The sequence below is a fragment of the Heterocephalus glaber genome, unplaced genomic scaffold (genome assembly GCF_053883595.1).
Source record: "Heterocephalus glaber isolate CG9 unplaced genomic scaffold, H.glaber_assembly_v1.0 deba00001428, whole genome shotgun sequence".
NCBI lineage: Eukaryota > Metazoa > Chordata > Mammalia > Rodentia > Bathyergidae > Heterocephalus > Heterocephalus glaber.
The window spans coordinates 18,861,799-18,878,491 of record NW_028258293.1 but is presented as its reverse complement, the minus strand read 5'-3'; the positions used below and the strand labels follow the sequence as shown (position 1 = coordinate 18,878,491).

Here is a 16,693-nt window from a genome sequence, read left to right as displayed (position 1 = left end):
TCAAAGGCTCAGATGGTGTTTGAACACAGACCACGTGCTCCCTCCCTCTTCTTTTCCTCACTTTACTTTTTTTTCTTTTCTTTTTCTCACTACTCACATTACCCACCCATCTCCTGTAACTTGGATTAACAGCCTAGGCTATATCCTTTTATATCTCCCTCCATGTATCTATTTTACTTGACCAGAGCGGGATTATGTAATATGTGCATCTTGCTTTTCTTGCTCACAATCCTACAACTGACCTCACAGAAACCCTGGTCCTATACAGAGCCTGTACATATTTTCTGATGAGGTTATATCAAAGTTTCCCCTAGTCTTGCATGCTGGGCATTCATTTACTTCTTTTTTTTTTTTTTTTAACCAATGCAAACAAAGCAGCAACAAATATTCTTATACATGTATCAATAAGCCTGAAGAATTTTTGTAGATGACAGACTTCCAAACTTGAAGTTTTGAGTTTTACTTGTAATAGATATTGCCAAATTGATTTTGACAAAGGCTGTAACAATTCACATTTCCACCAGCAATGTGTGAGTGCGCCTTTCCCCACATCTGCACCAGCAATAGGTAGTATGCTATTGAATCCTAATTTGAAGTGAATTCAAATTCACTTTTGAATTTTGTTAGTCTGATGAGTATAAAATGATATCTTATTGTTTATTTTGATTTGCAATTTCTTGACCATGTAGGACTTCCAGCATCATTTTGTATGCTTGCTGGAATTTAAATACATCTTCTGTTTGCTGCCTATTTATTTCCTTGACAATTTTATGTTGAGGTGCCTTTTTTCTTAAGAATGCATATTTTATAGATATTCTTTTATCTACTATCTGAATTACACCCCCCAAATATATTGCTTTTGCTTATATTTTTATATTTCTAAAAATATCTTTTATTTTACAGTTTCTTAAGTTCGCCCCAACATCTATTTTCTTCTATGGCTTTTATTATTAATATTTTTAACATGAAAGTCTTTAATCCATTTTGAAATCTTAATATAGAACAGAAGGGTTCCACTTATCTTTCATATGGATGGCAGTTGTTTCAGTACTACTTACTAAATATAACATTATTCCTCTAGCTGAAGTATAGTTTTTGTCATATATTCAAATTCTGTATATGATACAATGTATTTCTGAATTCTCTGTTTTGTTCTACTTTATGTTCCTTACTTTATTTTTTCATTTTTTTTTATTTTTTGGTACTGGGGATCGAACTTGGGTCCTTGCGCTTGCGCATCAGGCAGCGAAAGCACTGAGCTAAATCCCCGGCCCTATGTTCCTTACTTTATGATCTTTATGTTCCTACCCTACTAGCTCCATGGTGTGTGTGGGGGGGGCAGTGATTTGATTCGTGTTGATTTATAGATTAATACAAATGTGTTTTGTATTTCCCAGTTAAGAAAGATTTTGGCTGGTGGTTTTGGCAAATAGACCTTTCTATTTAAGTAGTCTTCTCCTCTTTTTTCTTCTCCCCCTCCTCCTATTACTTCTTAAGGAATGACTTTAAATCTTTATGGAGAATATGTCCCAAATTTTATTACATGATATTTTAGCATCTACTGATATGATCATATGGCTATCTCTTAATAGTGGATGAATTTTATAGATTTCCTTATATTGAACTAAACTTCTGTACTTCACATAATGCTTTCTTAGTTACAGTGAATTTTTGTATACACTGGTTTCTATTTGTAAATTTTTATTGACAATTTTTATAATCTGTAAGACTGGTCTCTGCTGTTACCTTTTTGTCCTGTCATTGCTAATTTTAACGTTAACATGATATAAATTTTGTAACATGAATTGGTTATATTTTCCACTTGAAGAGATTAAGCTTCTTCATTTTTTTTCCACTTTTTAGGTGGTCTGGAACATTTTTAATAACAGAAATTATCTGCTTTTCAAAGTTTAGGTAGAACTTTGTTGTTAAACTATGTAGTCTTAGCTGTTGTTCAATGAAAGCTCTTCAAAACCTTTTCAATTTCCCCCCCTGGCATTCAGGATTTTGATGACTTCTTGAATCAATTTAGATTATTTTTAGTTTGGTAGAAAATTGTCCACTTTCCCTTGGTTTTCAAAAGTACTGCCATCTAGTTGCATGTCCTGCTTGCTTATAATTTCTTTAACCCAATGCTCCTATTACCTATTCTATTATCCCTCTGGAACTCAAGAGAATTTCAGGATACTTAGAGCTGTCAAATGTCTAACATGCAACTTTTCAGACTTTGGGTTGAAACCAGGGGTTTATGTAAAGAATTGGGGAATGGTGCTTGGGCCTTCATAGAGGGAAGATTGCTTTAGATCAGGTCAGCACAGAATGCTGAGACCTGAATTCTCTTGCTGAAGGTTCACAAGAGAAGTTAGGAAAAAGATGAAAGGTAATTCAGATAAGTCAGAGCTCACATCTGACCCTATCCCACCTGCCAAAGAGATGCTGGGTCCAGGAATCAGAGGTGAGCTTCACAGAGGGTATCTTCACAGGGAGAGAAAGGTCAATAAGAACACCTCTAACAAAGCCATCCAGAACCTAACATGGAAGATAAAGATCTACAAAGGCATCAGCTGAAATCTATGTGGTTTTCCCTTGAATGGCATTCTCAGCATGACTTGTGACCACTGGTTACCTCAGTAGGCTAAGAGAAGGGGCAGATGAACACAGTTACAGTTAACATTTTATGAAGATCCATTTGCTTCATCTGAGGAAGCCACAGACACTATTGGTATAATTTGATGAGTTAAAATTAAATAAATAAAGAATTTATTTAGGTGATTAGCCCTTGAGGCAGAAACTGTACTTTATCTTATTTCCTCCAGGACCCACTCAGGAACAGGATCTCTCTCTCTCTCTCTCTCTCTCTCTCTCTCTCTCTCTCTCTCTCTCTCTCTCTCTCTCCTGGGGATTGAATCCAGGGCCTTTGCACTCAGCTACATCCCCAAGCATTTATTTTTTGTTTTGAGACAGGGTCTTGCTAAGTCATGAAGTCACTCAAGCTGGATTAGAACTTGCGATCCCCCTGCCTCAGCCTCCCAGAGAGCTGAGAATACAGGTGTGCACCATCAGGCCAGACTAGGAAGAATGTCTTGAAGAGATTAAGCTTGTTCATTTTGGGCTCCTGGGCCCTCAGAATGAAGTAGCTCTAATTGGCCTTTCAGTGTGGAACACCTCCATGAGGCAAAGGTCATTGTAAAAAGTGCTCTTTTGCAAAATAAGAGAGCCCATCTCTCTCTCCTCCCTGTCCTGAGCTCCATTAGCAGTTTACCTAGGGGAGGTTTTTGAGCCCAACAGGTATAGAATCTTCCAGTTTTACTTGTCACCTTGCCCATGCTGTCACAGCTCACCTCTCTTCAGAGCAGGCAGCTTGGACTCTCGGTGAAGCTGAGCCAGGAGACCATTCTGACTGGAAAACACCAGGCTCCATTCGGATTCACACCTTGTCTTGCTGACTTCTCTTCCTTTCCTTTCCTTTCCTTCCCTTTCTTTTCCTTTCCTTTCCTATCTTTCCCTTCCCTTCCCTTTTCCATTCGTTTCTCTTCTCTCTTGTTTTCTCTTCTTTTCCCCTTCCCTTCCCATCCTTTCTTTTTTCTTTTCTTTTCTTCTTCAGTACAGGAATTGAGTTCAGGAAGTGCTGAGCTATATCCCCTGCCTTTTCTATTTTTAAAATTTGAGACAGGTTCTTGGCAAATTACCAAGACTGGCCTTGAACTTGCTGGAATTATAGGCATGAGCCACCATGCCCGGCTGACTCTGGTTTTCTTACTGAATCGGATTTATGTGTTTGGCTTCCTCTTCCTTCTGGGTTAGTTTCTCCCCAGGAACTCTTAAGTATGTCATGTAAACAATCTTCTATGTGGCTGACCTCACCAGATTGAAAGATGGAGCAATAATAATAGCAGTGGTATCTATAGCATCGATTGAATGCTTACTCTATTCCAGGTACTGTGTTAGACACGTTGTATAATTTAATTGCTTCTATCCTCAAAACACCTTATCCTTCAAGACGCTTTTGATCGCAAACTTTTGATCACTCTCTAAGTAAAACCAGCTTATACATAGAAGGCAGTTTATTGTCTTGAGTAATTGAAAATTAATTGCCTCTGTGGATCATGGACACATTTTCTTTTCCTCTTTATGTTCTGTATTATGCACTTGTCTACACTTGACATTTGCTACTTTCATAACCAGAGAACTATTACTGAAAAGGGGCTCATATAGCATTGACCGCATTATTATTCATAATCACGGGGCCTCTTGTTCCCTCAACTATGATGTCCTCAAGGGCAAGGACAAAGTCTTCCCTGCCTCTGATGCCCATCTTTGTCTTTCCAGTTTGTGCTCAAGGACATATGCAAAGTGGATTGAATTCTCATGTCTCAAGAGGAGGCTTTTTGCAGCCCCAAGACTTCCAGAAGGCAGATGCTGATAAGAAACTAGTTTACACTTGATCCGATACCTGATTCCTCCGGATGGGCCGTGGAACCTGAATGGATGCAGGCATCTCAGGTTATGTGAAGCTCCAGTGAATTAGGGCCCCTGTGAGCTATAAAATTCTGTACACCTGGCAGTTGACAATGGCCTGGGTTTATGGCATCTTCTCACTTCCAAGGCCTCTAGCCAAGGTGAGTCATGTCTATTTCTAAATTTTCGAAGAACTATCATTACCTCTTGATGAAAAGAAATAGTGGAAGGAAGAGAGACATGAGGAACATCAATTTAGGACACAATTATTAATTTACATGCACGCTTCAGGCCCACACATTCATCTGGAAGATTCTTCAGCCATCTCATCTGGATGTCTCAAAGGGCTCCAGACTCCACAATTTAGTTCAGGATCTCACCTCCCAAACTGGTCCATTGAAGTGTTCTCCCTCCCAGTGTAGCAGCTTCTTTCTGTCCTCAGCTCTGTTCCATGTTCCATATTATAATTTGTCTCTCAGGTCCCTGAAGTTTAGTTTACTCCCCATCTTTGGTGCCTTTACTCTCTTCCAAGCAGCCATCATTCCCACTTCCTGACCAGTCTGCCCATGAGTGGGTTTGTCTTTCTCCAAACAACTCTATTTGGTAGCTAGAAGCAGCTCAAAAGGAAGGTGTTTTAGGATGAGTTGGCCTTTCTGCATCTTAGTTTTCTCAACTGTAAAATGAGAGAGATAATAATAGTGCTGATTGATAAGATTGGAATGATCATGTCATCCGTCAGCCTGAAATTCCTAGTGGCCTCTCTCACTCTGAGGATAAGACCCTGTCTTCCACAAAGCTGATAAAGGCTTTGCATGGTAGCTACCTTCACCTTCCTTTCACCCAGCAGCCCTCCTCTTCCAGTGCCCCCTCACTGAGCTTTCTTCCAGGCTATGTCTCCTGCCTCTGTAGGATGGAAGGACAGGTGGTCCATAGTCCTGCAGGGAGTGGTGCTCCAGGGAGCACCTGCTCCGTCACTTCTTTGGATTCTGCCCTTATTTCCTTGGCTAGCTTAATCTCCCTTTCATACTGTGTGTGTCTCTTTCTTGGTACTTACTGTGGTGCAATTTTAATGATTCATTTAGTTATTTGATTAATATTTGCTTTTCCCACTAAACTGTAAGCTCCATGAGGTAGTGACTGTGTCTCTTTTTACTCACTATTACCTCCTCTGCATATGGCACATAGGAGAAGGTTAGGAAATGTACATTGAATGAATGAGTGAAGGAAGGAAGGAAGGAAAGGAGCAAGAAAGGAAGGAACACACATGTGCATGTCAGGTACTCTGTAGGAGTAAGGGATACAAGAACAAATCAAGTTATGTCTCTCTCCTTAAGGATCTCATAGCCTGGTGGACAGGTAAGCATGTGATTCTGAGAGGTATGTGAAAACTTTCCACAGAACTGTACCAAAGGGAATGAAAACAGTCCCAGTCCCACCAGTGTCAAAAAATACAACACATACACCACAACATGAATATAGAAACATGCACACAACTTATGCACAGACATGCAAATTCATTCTACAACTCATTGCCAAGCATTACTCAGGGGCAAAAATATCTTCATTTATGCATATGCAGAAGTGCACAAATAAGCATGCCCCTCTTTCACAGTCTTGTACCTGCTCTTGTACACACACACACATACACACACACACACACACACACTCACACAGGTAAAACTGACATTGCTCTTCTTTTACTCATAGAGGGTGGGAATCCTGAGGTTTGAAGAATGGGTCAGTGTGGAGCAGGTTCCCAGGGAAGGGCTATGCCATAGCCAGACCAACTTCCCAGCCCCAGGGAAAGGGAACTGCAAGATTAATGGGGTGTAGAGGGTCCAGGCTGAGTAAGGCTGCAGCCCTTCTGGGTGCACTGTGAGCCAGGAATCACGGTGGACTATCTAGCCCTTACCTGTTTGTTTCTATGTCCGGGAGTTGAAGCTGTGGCTCAGGATCAGGCTGAAATTCAGAGGCTGAGTCTGCAGTGAGTGGGGTTGGTCTAATCCTCACCCATGGGGAAGGAGGCAGCCAAACATGCCCAGGCCATTCCCTTCATCCATCCCAGAAGCCTGAGTGGGTGCTGGAGGCTCAAGCTGTCACAGAGCTCTGCAGCCTGGTGGGCAGGATGAGGAGCAGATGGCTGATCTTAGCACCTGTGGAAAGGGTCCTGGCCTGACTCTGCAGGCTTGGGGACACTTTCAGAGGAGCTTAGTTTTGAGCTGAATTCCAACCATCTAGTCAGCATTAGCTGGGGGATCTTAAGGGGGCTGGACTGCAGCAAGAGGCCCCCAGATCTGTACTTTACAATCCCCCAGGGATTATGCTGGGGATTGGGTAGCGTGGGTCATGTGCTGGGAACCATTGGTGTGGAGGGGTTAGGGCCAGGCAAGGGGACAGGGGAGGGGGTGGCAGAGATGTCAGCGTGAGGGCATCACATGGGGTGCAGTAGAGACATCCCAGAGCCCTGGAGGCCTGGCCTCTGACTGAGTCCTGTCTGAGAGAGGTCCCCTGTGGAGGTCAGCTTTGCATTTGCGTGTTTCCCCTTGGACCAGAGGAAGGTTTGTAGTGCATGCACAAGTGGAAATCATGGCCTGGGCCTGTGTTTGAAGCTCCCTTTTGCTACCTCTCACACATCAGAGAGGCCTCACGTACCTGAGGGCCTTGGGCAGCAGAGGTGTGGGGAAGCAAGGGAGGCAGCCTGCTCCCCCAGCCTTTCCCACCACATGGGTTGATGTCCTGCAGATCCTGGAGGAGACAGTCAAGGGGAGACTCGAGGAGAACAGGAGACACATCCCCTCACTGCCAAGAGATACAGGTGAAGGTGGTGACGATGTTCTGATTGTTACTCCCTTTTCTCCTCTTGCCCCTCACATCTAGTCACTCATCATGCTTCAGGATTTCTTTTCCCCCTCACCTTTCCCACACCAGTACTGTAACTCAGACTTGACTCTTCGTTCTAGCTGACAGATCATTGTTTGCCTTTGCAATTATAACACTTCTGTTCACCCAACAAAGCCAGGTTATAATTATGGAGTACTACACACACACACACACACACACACACACACACACACGCACACACACACACAGTACAGTCATTCCCCAATGGAGGATTGGTTCCAGGAGCATCTTGAATTCCAAAATCCAAGCCCCTTGCATAAGATGACATAGTATTTGCATACAACCCATGGATGGCCTCCAATGCACTTTAAATCATCTCTACATTCCGTATAATACCCAATACAATGGAAGCTCTATGTAAATAGCTGCTGTACTATATCATTTGTGAAATGATGACAAGAAAGATGTCTGTACATGTTCAGTCGAGGCACAATTTTTTTCCTTAAAACGCTCAGTACGCCACTGGTTAAGTCAGGGAAGACAGAATGAGAGGACATTGAGGTCAACTGTGTATCTGTAGTCCATAGAAAAAACAATGACATCGGCCTTGGAGTCTAAAGACCTAGATGCGAGTGTGAACTATTCCTTTTCCACTTGCTCCCTCTGAGAACTCGGTAAGGAATTGATCCTATAGGAACTTCCTTTCTCATCTATAGGGCAGGTATTTAATTTTATCTCATGAGCTATTGGGAGATTTGATGAAGTCATGTCACAGTGTGTAGAGTATCAACTCACAATAATGAGCATTGGCTTGTTGAATTTCTTTTACTTGGGGTCACTTTAGGCCCTGATAACCTACCATCCCACAGAGGGCATCCTTTCAGATGATGTATTAGTCAGCTTTCTTGTCACCAAGACACAATACCAGACAACCACAATTTAAGGAGGAGAGGTTTAATTTGGCTCACAGTTTCAGGAGATTCAGTCCATGGTAGGCTGGCTCCAAGGCTGGCTCCAAGGGAGTATGGTACAAGGGATAATGGAGCAAAGCTGCTTAATTAACGGTGGCTGAGAAGCAGAGCAGAGGAACAGCACCAGAGAAGAAGGGGTGAGGGACTAGACATAGACTCCAAGGTTACCCCTCTGTACCCCACCGAGTCACAACCAAAAGTGCACTCCACCAGTCCCTGGTGGATCCCAAAGCCAATCAAGGTGACCTTCCATTCTAACTGCCAAACACAGTGAGTGCCTCATGACAGACATGTGTTTGTAGGCTACAGATGATAGCCAGCAAGATAATGACCATGCTCTCCCTGTGACTACTGGACAGATGATGGAGGCCTTTCTGATTTTGGCCTATTTGGAAGGGTTTGGATAGAAGGGTCTTGTTCAATGTCCCCAGTGTTGTTACTCAGCTACCCATGTAAGCAGCTATCCAGGAAAGAGAAGTTTCTGCCCCATTGTCTTGCCCTTAGCACTCATGGTAGTTTTTCTTGATCTGTAAATCATGAAGCTGCACTCTGAGACTCCCTGATTGCAGTCCTCTCATGGAAGTGTGTGGGGATCTAAGGCATAAATCCAGAGCTCTGGACTTCCTGCCCTCTGCTCACCCTTCTCTGAGGCCCACCTGGTCCCCACCTAGCTGTCATGATGTTAACATAGAGGGACAAACATGGTCTTATATTTCAAAATCATCAGGCAGATCTGATTAATTTTGGAAATGAACAACACAATGATTCATCACAAACTTTCAGGTATGAGCAGCGATAAACAAAACCAGAGCGTGGAGTGCTATTTATTTATTAAAACAGTAAATTGAAGGGAAATGGGCTATTTATTTTGCACGATGTCTTCCACAGAAATAATTGGCTCATTAATCACATTCTCACCATGGTCACGTTTGGAAGGTCAGGTTTAACAGGGAATTGAAACAGGGGGTGGTGCTTATAGCCCTGCAGCATGTGGAGCCCGAGGAGTCTGGTTTCTAGGCCTGTCCTGTGGCTTCAGTAGCAAGTGCCTTGGTGGGGAGATTTTGTGACGCACTGATTAAGATCACAGATTGGCAGCAGGAAGCCTGAGTTCAAAGTCCAACCACTGTCACTTGTAGCTGTATGACCTTGAGCAAGCTATTGCCCCAGCTCCCATGTCTGCAAAATGGCGCTAGTACATGTATCCACCTTTTAGGGCACCATGAGTCTGAGTTAGTAAAGCAGCAGGATGTTACTGGGCCAGGTTTGGTGCTGCTACAGGGGTTGGTTGGCCCAGGTGAATGTCAAGACGGAGCACTTTGGTATCAATAGAAGCTTAGAGCATAAGTTTAGCGTGGGGTTCCCAGGGCCCTCAAGGGAGGCAGAAGAGTATGGTAGAGGTGAAGAGGGCAGGCTCTGAACTTCAAATGCAACCTCTGCTACTGCTCTGTCCTTATGGGGGATCGGGCCAGCCTGTGTCTTACTTCTCTCAGCTATAAAATGAGGGGGATGAGAGTAGTGCTACTTGCACACCACTCAGCCCATCCATGAGTGGGGTCCCTGGCTTGAGTGCTTCCAATACTCAGCCTCTGGATTCACTGAGGGAGAAAGTCGAGGGGCTGGTGTCTGTCTGAGATGGTCATTTAAAATGCGATAGGAACCACTGGAGGTTTTAGGTAGGGAATGAGCTTGATCATATTTATGTTTCAGAATGAATCATGTGATGACTGAAGTATGGAGGGAGGGCAGATGAGCTAGGAGGCAGAGTCTATGTGAGCCAAGAAGAGCCTCAGAGAGGGTCCCAGAACTGTGTAGCAGGCATCCCTGCCATGACTCGCTCAGTGACAGCTGGTAGAGGTGGCATGTGAGGGGTTGTGACTTGAGCACCTGCAGGAGGAGGTGCTGGTCACGGGGATAGCTCTACACTCATCATCTAAGGGGTGCCCACACACTTGTCCAGGGCCAGGAGCTCAGGCCTGGAGCTCGGAGGAGAGATGCGACTTAGGGTAGGAATAATTGACACGAACTTTTTCCTCCCAGAAGCAGAGCCAGAGATAAGCATTTGGGCAATTTGCTCCTCAGAGTGGAGATGCTGTGGGAATGGATTGATGTTGGGCTGCTCAGGGGCAACATGGAGAATGAGTGGGGGAAATGCTACAGGGAAAGGAGGAAGGACAAAGGGCAACGAGGGCCCAGTTCCACTGGGGGCCTTTGAGAGACTGAGGGAGGAGGACTAACGTGTTCTCCTGGAAGGCAAGAAAGCCTATTCCTGGCTTGGGTTAATTTGGGGGGTTTAGACCTTCTGGCCCTCTGGTCTCCTGTGTACCGGCTTAGCAGGACAGAGGTGCAGGCAGCTAGAAGAGCTTCAGGCATGTGGCTATTGGTGACCTTCAGGGCTGGCCAGGACATGGCTAGGCCACTGATGGCTTCTGTTATCATTGCAGCCAACAATTGTGTCTGCCTTCCAGTGGGGAGCAAAGAGCCATCTTCTTCCTCACTACTCACAACAGGTGAGAGCACCTGCAGGGGCTGAGCGAGGCAGAGGGCCAAGTTATGGAACAGGGATGCGACCCAGGCAGAGGGCTGGCAGTGCAGGAAGTCTCCTGGGATAAGCTGAAACTGTTCTTTCCAGGATCAGGGAAGGCAGTGGAAGTGGAAAACAAAAGTTGTTTAATGAGCAAAATCATTAAGAAAAGTAATGATTTCACTCCAGGGTGTGAGAGAGGCCCTAAACAGCTGCTAATTAGCTGGCTGCAGCAGCCAGCTGAGGGTGGGATGGCATGAGGCTGAATATGGCAGAGACTTCCTCAGGTTCTTCCCTCCCTTATGTTCCAACCTCCGGCTGCTGCCCACACCCACCCACTGCACCCACTGCAGGCCCTGTCTGTACATGTGGGAGATGTGGAGATCCTAGGATCTCCTAGGCCAGCCATATGCTTCCCATGCCTAGTGGATCAGGACCCTCAAGGACCATCTCAGAGCCTCCAGTCTTTCCAGGCCCTCCGGCTCAGGGAGAGGGGCATGGTGTCTCATGAGGGAGATGTTCCTTGCACTGTCTGAACTGTCCCCAGGTTAGCTTCTGGGCATGGGTGCTACTTTAGGGTTTGTTCCTCTGAACGTAAATGCTGTAAGGAGTGGGTTGCTGTTGGGTATATTTGATAGGAAGCAAGGATGTGTGGAGTTTGTAGGGGTGTGGGTGCAGGCAGCAGTCCGTAAGAGGTGCCTCCAGGCAGGTGGTACAACTCGAGTGGGAGTTAGTACAGGTGGGCGGGACACAGATGCTGACAGACATGGCGAAGTGTGCAGATGGGGATAGAGGTGTAGGTATCAGTGACAGCAACTTGGTGTCAGAATGGCAATGGATGAAGTAATAATAGCAAAGACTTTCTAGCACTTATTACATGCCCTTTACGATTCTATGTGTTTTATATAAATTTAATCACTAAGTTCACAATCACCCCATAAAAGATATCTTAGTAAGATTCCTGTTTTTTAAGAGAAGGGAATGGGTGCACAAAGAGGTCAAGGAGCTATCCAAGATCATCCAGCCAGTAAGGGGAAGGCCAGGACTTGAACCCAGGTGTTCTGGCCAGAGCCCCTCTTTGTCCGTCCCTACACTGGAAATGTGGCGCAGGTAGTGAAAGTGTTAATGTAAATGCGTGCAGGGGCGATACGAATGGCAGTCACGGAGTAGAGGCTATTGTGAAGAGGCAGAGCCATGTGAATGGGTGCTGGACAGACGTCCAGGCTGGTGCTGGGCAGTGGAGACCCATAACCACCCAAAGGACCTGTTAAACCTAAGGACTCAAATTTCGAATTCTGAAAGTCTAGCATTGGGCTCCAGAACTGCATTTCTGGTGGGTTCCTAGGTGATGCTAACACTGCATATTTGGAGACCAGACTTTGGGAACTCTGGTGCAGGGCACTAGGGATGGGTGATTATGAACAGAAATTAATGGCTTAGAGGTGAAGGGGAGAAGGTAGAGTAACCCTAGAGCACAGGGTGCCTTTGGAAGTTTGGAATGGATCGCATTCTGATTGAAGATGCTGATTGGAGTGAGGGTGGGAAGCAGTATAGTCTAGTAAGGTGGGGAAGCAGTGTGAGGAGAAGGATACTGTAGCCCTTGTTCCAAGAGCACAGCAAAGGCCAAGCCTACAACCCCACGGGAGACACTGTGCTCTTGAAGGCTCCTAGTCCCATGCTGACTTCCCAGTTGGTGCCATCAGGTGTGACCAGCTTGGCAGATATCTGGGTGTCTCTTTACAATCTGCTAGGGAGCCCGAGGGGCTTTTTGTGAGTTAATTGTAAACCTCAAGGGGAGCCTAGGACAGCAGCCTGAGAGGTCTCAGGGGCATCCTCCAGGGGGATCCTGTGCAGGATGGGGTTCTTGGGATGCAAAGATGGCTCAGACAACAGGCCTGAGGTCCCACACGTGCAGGAGGTTTCTCAGTTTTCAGGTATAAGTTACTGATCCTGGACAGGTGACTGCCTGGGCTAGAGGCCCCTAGGAAAGAGGGCCCGGGGAATGTGGGGAGGTGAATAGGGCTCAAATTGTCCAGAGTGGGGCTCCTCTCCTTCCTCAGCCTTAGGACTTGGCATTGCTGATTGTTGTGCTGTGAGCTAGAGCATTAGAGGTGGTACTTGGGGTGGGGTGGGTCCTTTTAACTAAAAACAGGAGTCCCCAACCAGAGGGAGGGCTCTGTGGACTGTGACCAAGAACACTCAGTTGGAGGCGACTGAAGGGAATGCTGGAGGGCAGGAGGCTCCAAGAAAGGGGCCCCACTCATGACCACTGGTCTCCCATGGTGGACCCAAAGGGTGACTTGGAGCTATGAGTGAGCGAGCCGTGTGCTATGAGTGGCACTGTGTCCCCTCACACCAGACATGTTACAGTCCTGATCCTCAGTACCCCAGAGTCTGATATTATTTGGAAATTGAATCTTAATGGAGATAATCAAGTTAAAATTGGTCCCCAAGAATGGTGGACTGTTTATGCTTTAGATCCAGAATGCCTCCCAAAAGGCCCAAGTGCTCAGAGATGGGGCTTTTGAAGGTGACTGGGTTATGGAGACTTTAACTTCATCAAGGGATTAAATCACTGATAAGATCATAATTTGATAACATCATTAAGAGGTATTAGTAAATTAGGAGGTGAGGCCTAGTTGAAGGGAGTGGGTCTTGGGTGCATGAATTTGGGGACTATATCTTGTCTCTTGCCCTTCTCTCTCTGGCTTTTTCTCTTTCTCTCTGTTTGCTGGCTGCCTTGAGGTGATAAGCTTTCCTCTGCCACATGTTTCCACCATGTTTCTGTCTTGCCATAGGCCATGGGCCTGGAAACAATGGTGCTGGCTAACCATGGAGTAAAACCTCTGAAACTGTGAACTAAACTACTTGCTCCTTTAAATCGTTTTTCCTCAGGTATTTTGTCACAGCAACTCAAAGCTGGCCAATACAGGACTGGTGTTCTTTTTTTTTTTTTTTAAAAAAAAAAACAAGCTCTGGCAAGTTTTATTAATGAAAAATTTTGCATGGTTTATTTTTCACTGGTCTGTTCTGGCATGCTTCTCATGATATCAGAATCATCTGGATCAATGATCACCAGTGTGCATACTCTGTAGTATTTTTCACATGCTGTGCCCAGTTCGATATCATTGCCACTGTAGTGATGGACACCAGTTTTGGCCAACATGGCATAGTACTCTATTTCAGATTTCCTCAAAGCTGGGCAGTTCTTGGTGAGGATGACCAATTTCGCTTTCCCCTGTCTTATCATCTTAAGTGTCTGCTTGTACCCCAGCATGTACTTTCCCCGTTTCATAACAAGTGGGAGCCTTTTTTTGTCTGCTTTGTGGCCACCATTTTCCTGCCATAGGTGTAGGACAGCTCCCAACCAAAAGCAGCCACCAAGATGGCCGGGTGGTGAGAAAGAAGGACTGGTGTTCTTTGAAAGATGGGAAACTTAGACTTGAGAAACAGACACCTACAGAGGTAAAACTATGTGAAGACACAGGGAGAAATGGCCAGCTATAAGCCAAGGAGTGTCCGAGGCTACCAGGAGCTGGGAGAGAAGAATACAACAGTTTCTCTTAAAGATCTGAGGAGGAACCAACCCTGTTAATGCCTTTATTTTGAACTTCTGGCCTTGAGAACAGTGAAGTAATAATTTTCTGTTGTTTAAACTACGCTGTGTGAGACACTTTGTTATGGCAACCACAGGAAACAAATATACCACGATTCATGGAAGGAGCCAAACAGATCTGTGCAGCTGAACAGAGGCAAGTGTCGCCGCTGAAGGGGCTGGCCAGTGGACAGCTGGAGAGGCGAGGGAGGTGACTTGGTGACGTCAGGAGAGGGCAGTATAGCCGGAAGCTGAGCAGGTGACACTCCAGTGGCCACACAGCACAGGAAGGGAGATCTGAGGCTGTCTTCCGGGGAGGAACTCACCGTGTGTGGGAGACACAGGCAGGACCTTCCCTCTGGGTTGAGATCTGAGGTCCTGGGCCCTGCTCACTGCCTTGGGCCTCACAAACCAGGCTGGCACCTTGCACAGCAAGCTCCCACTGTTTGCAAGGGTTTGAAGCCTCCTGCTGCAGCAACATGAAAAGAGAAGGGCAAACCAGAATACTTCCTTGGCTACCAGAACTCCAAGCTCGGAGGAGCCAGGCATGAGTCTCCACAGGGCACCAAATGACCACAAGAGAGTTTTCTTAATCAATTGTATTTTATTGTCAGTTATAAATATTTTCCATTTGTCCCCTATTTACAGTTGCAAAATAGTTTGATATTATACCTTCACCCACCATTCAGCATCTTTCTATAAACTCCATGAAAATTGAATAGGAAATAAAAAGCTCTTTGGGGGCCCACTAACCTGGCTCCCCCAACTCCAAACAACCCTGGGAGGACAGCAGGCGACCTTTGTGGCAGGTGCTACACAGTAGCAAAGGAGTGGCGGGTGGTGGCTCCCAGTGGGTCAGGAGGCCAGGCTCCTCAGGACGTTGGTGATGCTCCAGTGCTGGCCCGAGCACTTCTGCAGCACCAGCTGGAAGCCAAACTCCGTGTCGCTGTTCTCCTGCAGCTCCAGGCAGCGCTTGGACTTGCGGTTCTGGATGAGGCCTCCCTAGAGCCAGGACGACAGTGGGGTCAGAGGCATTGAGACATCTCAGCAAGATTCAGGGAGTGCAGTGGCTGGTAGGGGCTGGAAATATCTGTGTGGCTTGGGGACCAGCTTTCTCATGAAACTTTAGCCTCCCTAGCCATGTGCTGACTTCCACCTGATGACTGACCATGTGGTGCAGTTTCCTCTCAGTGCCCTGGTTCTTGATGAGGACAAAGACTTCCTTGCTGAAGCCTATCTACCTGGCTGGGCTGAAGCACGCTGGTTTGCAACTTCAGCTCCTGCCCTGGGCTGGCCCCGCCCTGAAAAGCCTATGTCTTTGGGACCACCCTGCAGTCAGCTTGCATTGGAGCATCCCCAGACGCCCAGGACCTCCTGCTCTTAGGGCTTTTTCTCCAATGAACATCTTGGGGGAACCAAATTCAGGATCTTGGATACTGTCTGTTAGGCCATTGGGCTCCCCAAATCCTGGGCTGGAATGGTTTTCTATACTACTGATGTATAGCTATGAATATTCAGTCCAAGTCCCAAAGCCTTCAGAAGGCAGTGGCATTCTATTCCTGAAAGTAGCCCTAGAGCAGCAGAGAGGAATCCCCAGGGAAGACCCTTGCATGGGCATCAGCCTGGACCATCTGAATATCTTTGTTATTACTAATACAGTGCTCAGTGGGCTTGGTCTCCCAAGCAGTTGAAATTGCTGCGGTAGCTGGTGGTCTTAATGAGTACATGATCAAATTCATCTTTTTCCCAGAACCTACTTCTCTTGTGTTTCCCATTTTGGCCACAACCAAGGATTTGTGGGGGTAACCTGGGCATTTTCTTTTATTCATCCTTCTGCTCAGCATCCAATTAGGCATCAATTCCATCTCCCTCATCTTGTGCTTGTCCCTTAGCCCTCTCCCATCACACTTGCACTGCTTTGGACTACTTTCATCTCTCACCTGGACAACTGCATCAGCCTCCTAGGAGACCTCTCTTCTGGCCACCAGAGGCAGGAAGTGTTGACCTTCTAGAACGCATGTTTGGCATACACAGCAAGGCCCAACCTCTAGGTACAGCACTGGGCCTCTGTGGGTCTCCCTGGCTCAGGGCTGGGTATCTTTCCAGACTCATCTCTGACCCCTCCCAGCTCCACTCCTTTTGCCACAGCTGTACTGAACTCCTTCTGGACCCATCCGGTTTATCTCAGGGGTCCTGGGCATTGCACAAGCTCTGCCCTCAGCTTGGGGTCCTTTTCCATGCTTCCACAGCAGGATGGGCCACAGCCACACCCAAAGCCCAGCCCCTGCTCCGTTTCCCCCAGGAAGC

At 46.2% G+C, this 16,693-nt stretch overlaps 1 protein-coding gene across 2 annotated transcripts in view; it reads right to left on the bottom strand.

Moving 5' to 3' along the window:
* Positions 1–14,970: 14,970 nt before the first annotated feature.
* Positions 14,971–16,693, bottom strand: part of Galnt18 (polypeptide N-acetylgalactosaminyltransferase 18) — a 343,509-nt gene continuing 341,786 nt past the window's right edge. For both annotated transcript variants that reach the window (XM_087211670.1, XM_004851426.3), the window contains one exon: positions 14,971–15,388. In XM_087211670.1, the coding sequence (XP_087067796.1) occupies positions 15,242–15,388 (147 nt within the window). In that variant the 3' untranslated portion in view covers positions 14,971–15,241. The remainder of the gene's footprint in view (positions 15,389–16,693) is intronic.